Source organism: Castor canadensis, chromosome 18 (genome assembly GCF_047511655.1).
Source record: "Castor canadensis chromosome 18, mCasCan1.hap1v2, whole genome shotgun sequence".
In the NCBI taxonomy this organism is placed as follows: domain Eukaryota; kingdom Metazoa; phylum Chordata; class Mammalia; order Rodentia; family Castoridae; genus Castor; species Castor canadensis.
Genome location: NC_133403.1, coordinates 3,221,195 through 3,235,635, shown reverse-complemented (window position 1 = coordinate 3,235,635; position 14,441 = coordinate 3,221,195). Strand labels below are relative to the sequence as shown.

Here is a 14,441-nt window from a genome sequence, read left to right as displayed (position 1 = left end):
CCTTTGGGAGGAAATCTCTTGCCTCAGCTCTCCTCAGGGATCCCAGCTCCTCCCCAGCCCTGCTTCTTTGGGGGCCAAAAAACGTGTCCCCAGCATTCGTGGAGTGGAGCAGGGGGTCCTACCCGCCCCCAGTGCTCCTGACAGGTTTAGCATCTAGTCCAGCCGCTTTTTCCTCCAGAGCTGGGGCTCCCCTCCCCACTACCACCATCGCCGAACCGGGGCAGGGGGCCTGGGGCTGAGCGACAGGACAATGGTCCCGTTGGCGCGTCGGAGACAAACGGGCCTTGTTGGACTGGCGGCGGGGGCGCAGCGCTGGGTCCCCGGGTGGCTGAATGCAGCTTCTGTACCGCCCCGGGCAGGCGCAGGGCCCGGGAGGGGGCTGGGGCCCCGGGGCGCCCATTGGCCTTGGCGTCGGGGGCTGGGCCAGGCTGGTGGCCGCACCTGGCCGGGATCGGAGGGCGGGCACATGGACCAGGCCTGGCAGAGCGCGGGGCCCCGGCCGGTGCGCCCCGGGCGGGCGGCGTGGCCCAGGCCGAGTCAGCCACGCTGAGCCCGAGGAGGACGGGAGCAAGGTATGTCCGGGGGTCCAGCAGCCATGTCGGCTTGTGCCTCGCCTCCCAGGGCACCCTGTCCACGCGATTCCCCACCCCAGTCATCAAACCGGGACCCTTTGCGCGCGTGGCCCCGGAGGGGGTATGGGACTGTCGCATCGCTGCTCCAGGGGCTGGGTGTCCTGAGAACTCAGGTTGGTGCTGGCCCTGACCCCTGGGTTCCCCCCCAACACACACACTGGTCCCCAGTCCCTGAAGGTGGGGTGGCTGGGGCAAGCTGGTGGCGCTGGGCTGGAGCTGCCAGTCCATTAATAATTAATCTCTGGTGGCCTGAGCCCTAGTGGAGGAGGAGGGGCAGGAGCTCCCCTTTTCCACCCCCAGCCCTTCCCAGGACAGGGCTGTCACAGCAGGGACAACCCTTCTGTTTGGAGAAAACCCTGATAGTGCGGGAGGCCGTGGGAGAGGGACAAACCCAAAGCGGTTCTGAGCTGGATTTGCTTGTTCGAAGCCAGCCCAAGCTTTTTGGGAGCAGCACCGAACGTGACTGTGGCCCCCTTCTCAGTGGAGACCCTCTCCCCACTGCCCGGAACAGGAAAGGTCAAGGTCACACATCTGGCTGCCGTAATCCACACCACCAGGGAGAGGGAGGGAGAAGGAGAGGGAAGCAGACCTGACACCTGATCCTGGGTTGTCATGGTGACAGGCGCCATGGAGATCCTCAAGAGGAAAGAGGGAGGAAGAGAAAGATCCAAACTCTTCCTCTACTGAAGGGGTGGCCTAGGCCCAGAGAGGATGGGGTTTGACCAGGGCCACTCGGGAAGCCCAGGAGGACAGAGCTGGGCTATCTTTTTCACCTTGCCTTACAGGGAGCATTGCCATTTCTTCCCATTATCCAGAGGAAGAAACTGAGGAGCAGGGAAATTCAATGACTTGTTCAAGGTCACATAGTTCAGAAGGGCTGAGTCGACTCCAAGTCACAGGAGTCTTCGCGGCCCCTACCTCAGGAGTCCCAGCCCTAGCCAGGCCCTTTCTGCCCCACTGGGGTCCCAAACTCCCAGCTAGAGATCCCTCCCCCTCGCCTTCCTGGCTCCCAGCTCTGCCTGACACCCATGGGGGTGATAGGCTGTTACCCTGGGAGCCAAGACAACAGAGCCCTGTTCCCAGCTGCCACCTCCGGCTGCTTCATCCCCTTCTTCTGCCTAAAGGAAGCTCCCTGGGCACAAAGAATGCTTGCTTTCCCTGCACTCCTTTCCTGACTGGCTTCTACCCACTCTTGTCACCCAGCATGGGAGGAGTGTGTCCCCTCCAGTCACTGTCCTTGGGCTCCAAGACATTGAGTGTGTTACCCGGTGAAGGAAGCAGTGATTGACCTGGAGAAGAACATACAAATGGGATTTTAGACTGGGCCACTGGCCCGTGAAGAGCCTGGCTCGCTGTGACTGGGTGAGATGACTCATTTTAGGAGCCCAGACAGGGTGGGGCAGGATCAAGCAGAAGTCCCCAGATCACCAGGCTGGGGACTGCTGGAATGGCCAGGTGAGGGGTGACACAAAGAAAGTGCACCCTGTTTTCCCACATGTCAAATCCGGGGCAGAGAAGAGGTGCCACCCGGGGAGAGTCTCTCCTGTATGGTTGGGACAAAACCGGTCTGGACCTGGGAAATAGGGGTCCATATGGGACGGAGAGGGTGCCTTGCAGGCATTTGCAGTGACAGATCCTGCTTCCTCTGCTGAGTGAGATCTAGAAGGACCTAGGAGGACCACGACTAGTAACCACGATAGGAACACCAGGTGCCAAGGTGCCTTGTAATGGGCTCTGCACACCTCACACCATTGGCTCCTCCCAGCAAACCTGTTTCATGAAGCAGGTTCCAAGGGGAAGGTACTTCCCCGCCGGGAAATGGTGGAGACAGAATTCATCAGGCATCTGAGAGAGTCCAGGAGTGGAGTGGTGGCCATGCCTGTCCAGAGCACCGGGCATAGCCAGTCCTCAGCATTTTTAGAAAGCCTTTCTAGTGTGACAAGTGCATTAAAAAATATTGCAGGCACAATATAAAGTACCCCAAATGGTTATTACCAGCTCCTACGTGCTCCCTCGTGGGGCTCTCAGAATTTGGGGAGCTAACACTTCTGGGTGAATCCGTGACTCACTGCTCTCTCCACGACAGCTGCTCCCCAGATCTGCCACTAGGAAGGGAGGTGATTTTTCCCAGGCCTGGCTCTATAGCAGAAAGAGCGGTGGGCTTGCCTCAAGTCCTGGCCTTAGCCCCTCCAACGATACTGAGCCTCAGTTTCCCCACCTGTCACCTGGGGCCAGCAGATGCCCCTCAGAGGGTCTGTCAGGGTCGTGGTGGTCTGTGTTACTGTCTTTGAGTGGCAGAGGTAACACTGCAAAATTCAAAAGTGCTTTCTGAACTGGCAACGTATGTCACCCCCCTCTCAGCAGCCAGGCCTGGCACCACGTGACACCCACACTCACAGCCAGAGGGGCAGCAGAGTCAGGGCAAGGTTATCAGGGCTGCCAGCTTGGAGGTGGCCCTGGGAGCCGGCAAGTTGAGGCCTAACTGACCAGCCCACGTAGGACATCCTCCCTGTCCCCAGTTCCAGATAGCTCAGCATGAGGAAGCTTCTGGATCATTGCAAGTCACTCCTGGAGGGAGGCCCCGCCTCTCCCACTTCCTGGCTGTGTCCCAGGTGGCCGCAACCTTCCCCACTCGGACGAGGGAGTTCAGAGAGGGCAGCGCACCTGCCTCAGACACACAGCGAGGTGGACAGGCTTAGCCTTTGCCTCTCCTCCCCCTGCCAGTCCCTGCTTTGCAAAATGGAACTGTCTTCCATCTCAATTTTTTCCAGAGTAATGAAGACTTTTGTCTTGAGAATATAGTATCACAATATATCACAAAATAGGTATCTTATACTACATAATCTTTTATAATATAGTCTATTATGTGTGTAATTATATTAATCGTGTATTGTGTACATTTATATTTGAATACCAAGGTATTACATATAATTAATTGTAATATCATTTTATACATACAATTACAAAATCAAAATGTGTAGTTTACATTTGGGTATCTTTTCAGACCCTCTACGCAAGGACAGCAGGGAGAATTTTGGTCCACTACCCCCACCCCCTGCCCGTGGTCCACGCACGCCTGCTAGGCAAGCGCTCTACCACGGAGCCTCTTCTTGTTCCACTCTTAAAGCCTCTTCCGGCGTCCCCATGGGACACTGGGAATGTCCTCCAGCCCTGGCACCTTCCCTGCCAGAACTCTGAGCGCTCTGTTCCTTTCTTTGTATGTGTGTGTGTGTGTGTAGGGTAGGCGGTCTGGGGATTTGAACTCAGGGCCTCATGCTTGCTAGGCAGGCGCTGTACCACTGAGCCATGCTCCCAGCCCTTTCTTGCTGTAGTTATTTTTCAGGTAGGGGCCCGGGGATTTGCTAGGGACCAGCCTGGACCTCCATGTCTTCTACCCACCTCCCACATGGCTCCACTGTGCTATGGATTGCCGCAGTCTAGGATGGGTCGCGAAGGACCCGTGGTGCCACTGGATGTGGCAGTGGCCCTGGCTGCTCCTCACCCCTTTCCTGGAGACTCCTCTACTCCTGTGGCCTCTCTCTCTCCTTTCGTGCAAATCGCCCCCAAATCCCCTCAGGCCTGCTCCAGGCGTGCACCCTACAATTCTTTGGACCATCTGTGACTCAGTGTGGGGGAGGGAACCACCACTGAGCTGCACCCCCAGCCCTTGTAATTTATCCTTTGTGAATTTGTTGGGTTTTCTTGAGATAGGGTCTCAGCTGGCCAAGGTCCTCCTGTCTCCTCCTGAGTGCTGGGATTTCATGTGTGAACCATGCCCGGCTGTCTCTGTGTTCTAATGGAACCCGACATCGCCCGCCCCACCCCAACCATAAATCTCCCCATCTCAGCCTGCACTCCCCGCTAACCAGTCACCCCAAATGAGACCCCCCCTCCCTCCACACCCACTGCCAACTGTGCCTGGACTGACAGATGGCTCCCATGCAGGCAACCCTATACGTGAACGTGAACGTGAACGTGAACGTGAACGGCTGAGGCCTACCTTCAAGGACTGCCAGCTTCTCCCCTTCCTCCCCTGCCCCTGCAGCCCGCTGGGGGCCATCGCCTCACTCCCAGACAAGACCAAGACCCCTACCCCTACCCGGGGCCCCCTCATCACTCTGCTTGTCTCTCTTGGTCTTTTTTGTATTTCTTAATTTTTTTTTGTGGTGACACTGGGGTTTGAACTCAGGACCTCATGCTTGCTAGGCAGGCGCTCTGCCTAGGGAGGAAGGAAGGGAGGGAGGGAGAGAGGGAAAGAGGAAGGAAAGGAAGAAAGAAGAAGGGAAGGAAGGAAGAGAGAAGGAAGGAGGGAAGGAGGAAGGGAGGAAGGAAGGAGGGATGGGAGGAGGGATGGGAGGTGGGAGAGAAGGAAGGAAGAGAGGAAGGAAGGAAGGAGGAAAGAAGGAAGGAGGAAAAGATGGAGGGAGGGAGATAGGAAAGGAAGGAAGGAGGAATGGAGAGAAGGAGGAAGGGAGGAGGGAGGGAGGAGGGAGGGAGGAGGGAGGAAAGAAGGAAGGAGGAAAAGATGGAGGGAGGGAATAGGAAAGGAAGGAAGGAGGAATGGAGAGAAGGAGGGAGGGAGGAGGGAGGGAGGAGGGAGGGAGGAGGGATGGGAGGAGGGAGAGAAGGAAGGAAGAGAGGAAGGAAGGAAGGAGGAAAGAAGGAAGGAGGAAAAGATGGAGGGAGGGAGATAGGAAAGGAAGGAAGGAGGAATGGAGAGAAGGAGGAAGGGAGGAGGGAGGGAGGAGGGAGGGAGGAGGGAGGAGGGAGGAAAGAAGGAAGGAGGAAAAGATGGAGGGAGGGAGATAGGAAAGGAAGGAAGGAGGAATGGAGAGAAGGAGGGAGGGAGGAAGGAGGGAGGAGGGAGGGAGGAGGGAGGGAGGAGGGAGGGAGGAGGGAGGAAAGAAGGAAGGAGGAAAAGATGGAGGGAGGGAGATAGGAAAGGAAGGAAGGAGGAATGGAGAGAAGGAGGGAGGGAGGAGGGAGGGAGGAGGGAGGGAGGAGGGAGGAGGGAGGAAGGAGGGAGTGGAGGGAAGGAAGGAGGGAGGGAGGAGGGATGGGAGGAGGGAGGGAGGAGGGATGGGAGGAGGGAGGGAGGAGGGAGGGAGGAAAGAATGCAGAGCACAGGAGGGCTGGAGATGGTTCAGAGTCCACACGATAAACCCGTTGCTTGTGCTGTTTGCTGCCATGTCTACCCTGGTCTGTCCCCTGTAAACTTGGCTTTGCTAGCTCAGCCCAGAAGGCAGAAGGGCCAGTGAGTGTTAGAAAAAAAACCCTCCATAGCCCCTAACCCGCTGTGGCCCTCAGGGAGAGCTGAGGTGGTGGCTGTGGCGTGTGGTGGCCGTCGGGGGTCTGGTCAGGGAGTAGCTGTGCTCAGTGTGGATTTAAGGAAAACACAAATAGTCTTCAGCGCGGCCAGTTATTAGTTAGGGAGCTGCGGGTGTCAGTCTGAAGACAGTGACTTCCGCTCTGTCCTTCCTGGACACAGGGGTCAAAGCCAAGAGAAGGAGGCCTGAATGGAAGGGTGCCCTCTTCTGCTGACAAGGGTTGGGATGTCCAGTCAGCCCTAGACCTGCAAGGCCGGACCCGGTGTCCTGTGTCCCCATCACGCTACAGGACAGTCAGGGGCCACCTGGCATGGACCCCACGCCCTCTCTGAGGAAGGACTCAGAGTCCAGAGCCCCAGAAGCGCCCAGGCTCACTCCCCACAATCCGCAGCCCTTGGTTTCATCTCGGCATCTTTCTGGATCTGGTATGGCTTTGACCTTGACCGTGACTGGCCCGTGCCTCAGTTTCTTCCCCTGAGCAGGGGCACTGATGGGGGTAGCCGGCCCCCAGCCAGGGCAGCCAGGAGAGGTAGCAGTTACCCCTGCTTCCAGCCCCAACCTCAGCCTGGCTCTCCGCAGGGCTCTGCAGAGCCTGTGTCCTTGGTCCAAGGACACCTGGCACTTCTTGAGCCCGGATGAGAGAGCCGCCTGGCTGTTGGAGCCAAAGGAGGCAGGGACAGCCAGGAGCTGGCCAGCCGGGGGGGGGGGGTCAGAAGGCCAGGGCACTCCCTGCAGGGTTCTGGGGTGTCCCCAGGGAGGGAACTCATGAATATTTATACCTGCCCTGGGAGGCCGGCCAGCCTCTGCTGCTGGGAGTCTTGGAGCATAGCCCTGTCTGTCAGTGACCACGGAGGCAGCCTGGGAGAGGACAGGTGAGCGGGTCTCCTGTGTCCCCGCACGGGGCTCTGGCACTCTGACAGTCTGCCATCTGGGCTCGGTGTCCCTGTGTGCTGGATGCTGGGGGACAATCCTCTCGGTCTCCAGTGGGTCCTAGCTGAACGGGACAGGGTCGGCCACTGAGAGCTTCCAACGTGGCTTGGGTAACCCCCAGGGAGGGATGGCTGGGGGTCTGTCCTGAGTGCCTGGGTTTGTCACCACTGTCGGGAGAGTCAGGTTCAAGTCCTGTCTCTGGGGCCGCTGTGCTGTGTGACCTCATGGCTGCTTCTTTCCCTCTCTGTGCTAACCCTCTCTGTCTTCCAGCCCCCGCAGACTGCGAGGTGCCCAGGCTGTATGGCCACCATTCTTGAACCTGATACCTTGGATTCGGGCCAGTAGGCACACACATCCATGGGACCAGGTCCAGGACCCTGGAAGGTCCCTGATCATGATGACAGCAGTGTCTTCTCTGGGCCAGCCAGGGCTAGGCAGCGTTGTAGCTGGAGGAGAAATTGAAGCCCAGAGAGGGGCGCAGACTTTGCCGAGAGCACACAGCACAGAAACAGCATAGCTGGGATTTAAAAGAAAAATTATCGATTGATTGATTGTGAGACAGGGTCTCACCATATAATGAGTTTAAGCTGACTTCAAACGTCCCATCCTCCCGAGTACTGGGATTATAGGTGTGTGCCACCACACCTGGCTTCAGAACTGGGAGGCTCTGGGTGGCCGTCCTGTGTGGTTCAGGGAGGTGATGACTGCCTGGCCTATGGTCACTCGTCAAACGACTGCCCCCGCCCCCCCTCAGGACAGAATGTGCCCGACTCTGGGCCCCGAGGGTGGATGAGACCATGGGCCCGACCAGGTGCCAGGCTGAGGGAGTCCAGGGACCAGTCATGGAGCCGGGCACAGGGAGGACTTCTGTCCCACACCCAGGCCTCTGAAGCAGGGCAGTGCTCACTGCGTCACTATTAATAATTAATTCGTGTGGGTCACCTGAATGCAGACGTTCCCTCACTAGACTGTCACAGCCTCAGGACTGTTCTTTGTCAAGCCAGGCTCCGCTCCACCAGCCGACTCCTCTCTGGGCCTCAGTTTACCCAGAGACTCTGCCTGTGGTCGCAAGGGGCGATGCCTGCCCTGACGTTGGTGTTGTACACGAAGACCTTTCTGGGCCGCAGAGAGGGTGAACTTGTTTGGTTTTTGGCTTCTGTTTTTTTTTTTTTTGGTGGTCCCAGGTATTGAACTCAGGGCCTCGCACTTGCTAGGCAAACGCTCTACTACAGTCTTTTTTGCTTTGAGTCTGTATTTTAGATAGGGTCTTGTACTTTTGCTTGCACCAACCTCTGACCAAGATCCTCCTACCTCTGCCTCCTGAGTAGCTGGGCTTATAGGTGTGCACCACCATGCCCTGCAAGGGTGAACTTTGTGTCCAAACTCAGACGCCAGGAAGGAAGGGATGACCAACCTCGTACACCTCAAGTGGCTGCCATAGTAGGACCAGCCACCAGGGCCTCCTCTGCTTCCTGTCCCCTCCTTCAGCCCCTGCCGTGCTACTGGGACAGAGCCCCGGCCATGCCTCGGCTTCCTGTGACGAGTTTCGGCTGTGCACGGCTTCCTTCCTTCCTGTGGGCTTGTGGTCCACCAGGCAGGGTCTGCTGTGTCTTGACTGTCTGCCCTGAGTTCAAATCCCAGCTCCACCAAAAGAAAAAGGTGGCATCCCAGTGCAGAATGGCTTAAGATGTAGCAGCCGACAGGGGCCTGGCGAGGGCTGAGGACTCCGAGTGGGAAAACGAGGAAATGAATGAGGGAAGCAGTGAGGGGTGGGGGCCGTCCTGGGTGGGGCCAGGTGGGGCCTGATTGGCAGTCTGGGAGGCTGCTCTGCCCCCTGCTGTCCGTCCTCCGCCCCAGACCTCCACCAGTCTCTGAGAGTTCTGGAAAATCCTGCGGTGAGTGGGGCAGGGTGGGCCTCGGGATTTGCAGAGGGCCAGGCACAGGAATCCTCTCAGGACGGAGAAACTGAGGCCCAGGGTTCTGGCCCCGAGTCTGAGGGTCCTGCAGGAGGCTGGCTCAACAGACACAGGGAACACGGGGCAGGCCTGTGTCTGGTGGGCGTCCCAGAGGCCACACCTTGTCAGGCTGGGCTGGGATCCTCAGTGTCTTAGAAGAGAGAGAACGCTGTGCTGGCCACTTGGCCTGGCCCATGTCACAAGGCTCCCCAGGTCCTTGTGGGGTGCGAGCTGGGTAACCCAGCCAGGAGGGGTCGCAGGAACCCTCACGTTCTGGACCCCTCAGGTCTGTGCTTGAACCCAGCACGGCGGCTTCAGATTAGCCAGAGACCCTGTTTTATTAAATTAAATTTAATATTAATTAATTTATTTATTTTGCAGTACTGGGGTTTGAACTCAGGGCCTTCACCTTGAGCCACTCCACTAGCTCTTTTTTTGTGATGGGTTTTTTGAGATAGGGTCTTGCAAACTATTTGCCCAGAGCTGGCTTCAAACCAAGATCCTCCTGATCTCTGCCTCCTGAGTAGCTGGGATTACAGGCGTGAGCCACTGATACCTGGCAGCTTTGGTTATTTTTGAGATAGGGTCTCAATTTATACCTGGGTTGGCCTGGACTGCAATCTTTATTCCTTCCTTCCTTCCTTCCTTCCTTCCTTCCTTCCTCCCTCCTTCTCTCTCTCTCTCCTTTTTCTTTCCTTCTTTCACAGTACTGATGACTCCTGGGAAGCCACTGTGGTTCTTCCCAGTTTTTTTCTGTTCCTGAACGAGCTGATGTGAGCGGTGTTCCATAGAATGGACAGAGGTAGCAGAGTGACAGTAGCCTCTGGACCCCTCGCCCACCCTGCCCCAGCCTGGTCCACCTTGCAGAGGGACCCAGAATATCTCACCAGGTCTCCCTGGTGGCAATCAGGTCTCTTCTTGTATAGACTTCCTCTGCAAAGCGCGTCTTCATGGCCTGTCCCATGACGACAAATTTCCAGCTCAAAGCTTGGTGCCACCTCTCCGTGGGCCTGGAGAGTCCTAGTTTGAGAGTTCCTCCCCCAGGCAGGCAGGGACAGGTGACAGGGTAGCACCTGTGACCTCTTGCAGCTTCGGGGGCTCAGGAGCGGGAGCCGGGATGGGACAGGAAGCTTTGGGGCGCTGGCTTTGCAGCCAAGGGGAGGCGGAAAGGCCTCACGAGCCCCAGCCTCAGCCAGGTCTCCATCCGGGTCAGACAGGGTTGTCACACTCAGACCAAACCCTTGCCTAAGCAAACGACGACGAAATCGAAGACTGAGTTTTAGGATAAGCAGAGCCCATGCAAAATTTGGGACATACTTGTGTGACTAAAAATGCGCATCATTTACCCGAATTTCAGGTTCAACTGGGCACCCTTCCTGGGGCAATGGGACAGAAGAGGGGGGTGTGTGGACAGTGGCCTGGCTGACCACGGTGTGACCTCAGCCCTCTTCTTCCCAGCTCCTTCCCTTCGGATCAGTGAGGAGAGAGGAGGAGTCTTGGCCCTCACCGGGTGACACAGGGGACAGTTCTGAAATGTAAAGGTTCAGGCTCCAGAGAGTCCCTGTAGTCAGCCTGGCCCAGGCGTGGGGGACCAGGACACTGGGAGGGAGTCTGCTTGTCCTTTTTTTTACTTAGGAAAAAAAAATGCATTACAAAGTCCAAAAAAGTCTAAAGAATAAAATAGTGAATTGTCATTCCTCACCCAGCACCGAAAACTTAAAGCAGAACCTCCCCACCCCCTGCCGCCCCCTCCTCTCTTTGAGCTGTGTCCCTGTCTGTCACTTTTTCCTCTCTCTCTCTTTTTTTTTTTTTTTGGCAGGACTGAGACTTGAACTCAGGGCCTTCACCTTGAGCCACTCCACCAGCCCTTTTTTGGTGATGGGTTTTTTTCGAGATAGGGTCTCTTGAGCTATTTGCCCAGGCTGGCTTCGAACCGCGATCCTCCTGATCTCTGCCTCCTGAGTAGCTGGGATTACAGGCGTCTGCCACTGGTGCGTGGTTGTTTCTCTCTTTGGTGCCTCTCTGTCCCTGCTGGGGGTCCACAGAGCTGGCAAAGGCAGGTCCCTGCTGCCAGGCCAAGGCAGCCATGGGGAGGGAGCAGCGCCCTGTGGACCACCTCCTCACACGTGCCCCCTCTGCACTGCCCCCCGACAGGTGCTCGAGATGCTGGCCCTGCAGAAGAAGGGCTGGGAGTCCATGGCCAAGGGGCTGGTGCTGGGCGCGCTCTTCACCAGCTTCCTGCTGCTGCTGTACTCCTACGCCGTCCCCCCGCTGCACGCCGGCCTGGCCTCCACGTGAGTGACTCAGTGGGGCAGCAAGAGCTGGGGGTGGCAAGGGGCTGCTCCCCCAGGGGGCCATCATGACCGCAGCGTAGGCCCCTTGGAGCGAGGCTACCACCTGGGCAGCCACCCTGCCCTCGGCCGTGCCAGGCAGACGTTCCTGTACTGAGGACAGAGCTCCCGGTGTAATCCTGGACCTCGGTGTGCCCATCTGTGAAATGGGTACGGTGGACCAGGAGAGTCACAGGACACCATGTGTGTCCAGGGCTCTGACGGGGCCACAGTGGGGGCGACTTGTCCACCAGCCTTTAGCTGGCACACAGCCTGGGGCCTGTGCGATGCCAGACCTGGCTTCTGCCTCCCGACGGGGCAAGCCTGACACAGCGTGTGACCTTAGTTGATGGTGTTAAGTTGAAGTTGTCAATAACTGAGCGTTTGGGGCCTGTAAAATGGCCATTTCGTGTGGTCCTACCTGATATGACTTTTTTTTTTTTTTGGCCATAGTGGGATTTGAACTCAGCGCCTCAGGCTTGTTAGGAAAGTTCTTTACCACTTGAGCCACACCCCAGCTCTTTTGGCTTTAGTTTGTTTTCAGATAAGGTCTTGCATTTTTGCCCAGGCAGCCTGGGGCCAGACGGAGACCCTCTTATCTCTGCCTCCTGGGTGGCTGGGATTACAGGGGTGCACCACCATGCCTGGGTCCCAACCTAATACTTTCTGGTTTTTATTGTTTTATTATTCATATGTGCCTACTAAGGCTGCCCCCCACCCTCCCAACCTAATACTTTAATACTTCTTTTTTTTTAATTTCTTTTTTTTGTGGTAGGTGGGCTTGAACTCAGGGCTTACATCTTGAGCCACTCCACCAGCCCTTTTTTGTTTTTTTTTTTTTGAGATAAGGTCTTTCAAACTATTTGCCTGGGCTGGCTTTGAACTGCATCCTCCTGCTTTGTCTCCTGAGTAGCTAGGATTACAGGTGTGAGCCACTGATGTTCTGCACTCTATTTGGGGTATTTTTGAAGCAGGGTCTCCCTATGTAGTCTAGATTGGCCTGGAACTCTTTATCCTCCTGCCTTAGCTTCCTGAGTCTTGGGATTATAGGTGTGCATGAACACTGACCACAACTGGCCTCCATGTTTTGTTTTTTTCCTAATGCTAGGGTCTGGCTCATGCTAGGCATTTTTTTTTCATTTTTCTTTTATTATTCATATGTGCATACAAGGCTTGGTTCATTTAATACTTCTCTTTTTTTTAATTTCTTTTTTTTTTTGGTGGGACTGGAGTTTGAGTTCAGGGTTTCATACCTGCAAGACCTTGAGCCACGCGTGCAGGTTATTTTGGAGGTGATGGTGGGGGGGAGGGGGCGTGGATCTCGAGAACCGCCTGCCTGGGCTGGCCTCACCCAGCCATCCTCCCCTGCCTCAGCCTCCCCGAGTAGCCAGGATGTGACAGGGCGTGCACCATCCCGCCGTGCAACCGCCGCCCCGTCCGGGAGGGAGCCCAGAGCCTGCCCCCTTTGTCCCCCCGTGTCGCCCACAGGAGCCTGGAGGCCCCGGCGCCCTGCTCCCCGGGCCCGGAGGCGGAGGCGGAGGCCGGCCGTCGGGGCACCAACGGCTCGGGGGGCCGGTGCCGGCCCAGGCGCGACATCGTGTTCGTGAAGACGCACAAGACGGCGGGCAGCACCCTGCTCAACATCCTGTTCCGCTTCGGCCAGAAGCACGGGCTGCGCTTCGCCCTGCCGCGCGGCCGCAACGACTTCGGGTACCCGGCCTTCTTCGCGCGCCGCCGGGTGCGGGGCTACCGGCCCGGCGCCTGCTTCAACCTGGTGTGCGGGCACATGCGCTTCCACTACGACGAGGTGCGCGGCCTGGTGGCCCCGGGCGCCGCCTTCATCACCGTGCTGCGCGACCCCGCGCGCCTCTTCGAGTCCTCCTTCCACTACTTCGGGGCCGTCGTGCCGCTCACCTGGGCGCTCCCGGGCCGCGACAAGCTGGCCGAGTTCCTGAGGGACCCCGATCGCTACTACGACCCCCGCGGCTACAACGCGCACTACCTGCGCAACCTGCTCTTCTTCGACCTGGGCTATGACAGCGGCCTGGACCCGCGCAGCCCCCGCGTGCAGGAGCTCATCCTGGAGGTGGACAGGCGCTTCCACCTGGTGCTGCTGCAGGAGTACTTCGACGAGTCCCTGGTCCTGCTCCGCCACCTGCTCTGCTGGGACCTGGACGACCTGCTCTACTTCAAGCTCAACGCCCGGCGGGACCCCGCCGCGCCCCGCCTCTCGGGGGACCTGTACCGCCGGGCCACCGCCTGGAACACGCTGGACGCCCGCCTCTACCGCCACTTCAACGCCAGCTTCTGGCGCAAGGTGGACGCCTTCGGCCGGGACCGCATGGCCAGGGAGGTGACCGCCCTGCGCCTGGCCAACGAGCAGATGCGGCTCATCTGCATAGACGGCGGCCGGGCCGTGGACGCCGCCGCCATCCGCGACGCGGCCATGCAGCCCTGGCAGCCCCTGGGCGCCAAGTCCATCCTGGGCTACAACCTGAAGAAGCGCATCGGCCAGCGACACGCGCAGCTCTGCCGCCGCATGTCCACCCCCGAGATCCAGTACCTGACCGACCTCGGGGCCGACCTGTGGGTCACCAACCTCTGGAAAGCCATCCGGGACTTCCTGCGATGGTGACACCGCCCCCCCCCCGCCCCCGCCCCGGGCCGGGGACCCCGCGGGTGGCCCCGGGGCTCCCTCTCCCCCCTTCCCCACCCACGCGCTGTCCCCTCCCGGTGCCGCCCTGGGCGAGCTGGGGACACAGCCAGCCAGGCAGGACTGGGCCCCCTGACAGTACTTCACTAATTGTGCCACTTCAAAAACCGACAAACAAAATTAAACCGTCCCCGTATTTGCAGCCTCCCCTGAAGGGGACCTCAGAAGCAAAGGAATTCCACGTTGTGCTTTCTGTCAGTCGCTCTCGGTGTGCTTCTTGGGGGTCCCGGGAGGGTGGGACCCCAAAAGAGCGTGGTGGGGTCTCTTGGGCGGGAGCGTCCATACACGCTGAACCCCGTGTGGCTCAGGGAGCCGGAGAAATCATCGAGTCCGCACCGGTGACACTTTGCTCAAAGCCACCCACCCAGGGACTGCCACAGTGTCATGCTACAGACAGGAAGAGGGTTCAGAGAGGGCGAGTCACGGGGCCACGGTCACACAGCGACTAGGTGGTAAATGTGGAGCAGGGGCCTGGTGGGTGGAAGATGTAGGGGAGAGAGAGAGAGAGAGAGAGAGAGAGAGAGAGAGAGAGAGAGACACACACACACACACAC

The 14,441-nt window shown here is 58.2% G+C and overlaps 1 protein-coding gene across 13 annotated transcripts; it reads left to right on the top strand.

Moving 5' to 3' along the window:
• The first annotated feature begins 428 nt into the window (after positions 1 to 428).
• On the top strand, positions 429 to 14,088 carry Gal3st1 (galactose-3-O-sulfotransferase 1). Of its 13 annotated transcripts, XM_074061443.1 has the most exons (6): positions 442 to 572; positions 1,836 to 1,994; positions 6,121 to 6,384; positions 10,664 to 10,835; positions 10,999 to 11,138; positions 12,663 to 14,088. In XM_074061443.1, exons 5-6 carry the CDS (start codon positions 11,008 to 11,010, stop codon positions 13,807 to 13,809), a joined length of 1,278 nt encoding a protein of 425 aa, XP_073917544.1. In that variant the 5' UTR covers positions 442 to 572; positions 1,836 to 1,994; positions 6,121 to 6,384; positions 10,664 to 10,835; positions 10,999 to 11,007; the 3' UTR covers positions 13,810 to 14,088. The 13 variants fall into 13 exon arrangements, with proteins under 13 accessions (XP_073917547.1, XP_073917552.1, XP_073917544.1 ...); XM_074061444.1 differs by lacking the exon at positions 6,121 to 6,384; XM_074061452.1 differs by lacking the exon at positions 10,664 to 10,835.
• Positions 14,089 to 14,441: the final 353 nt, after the last annotated feature.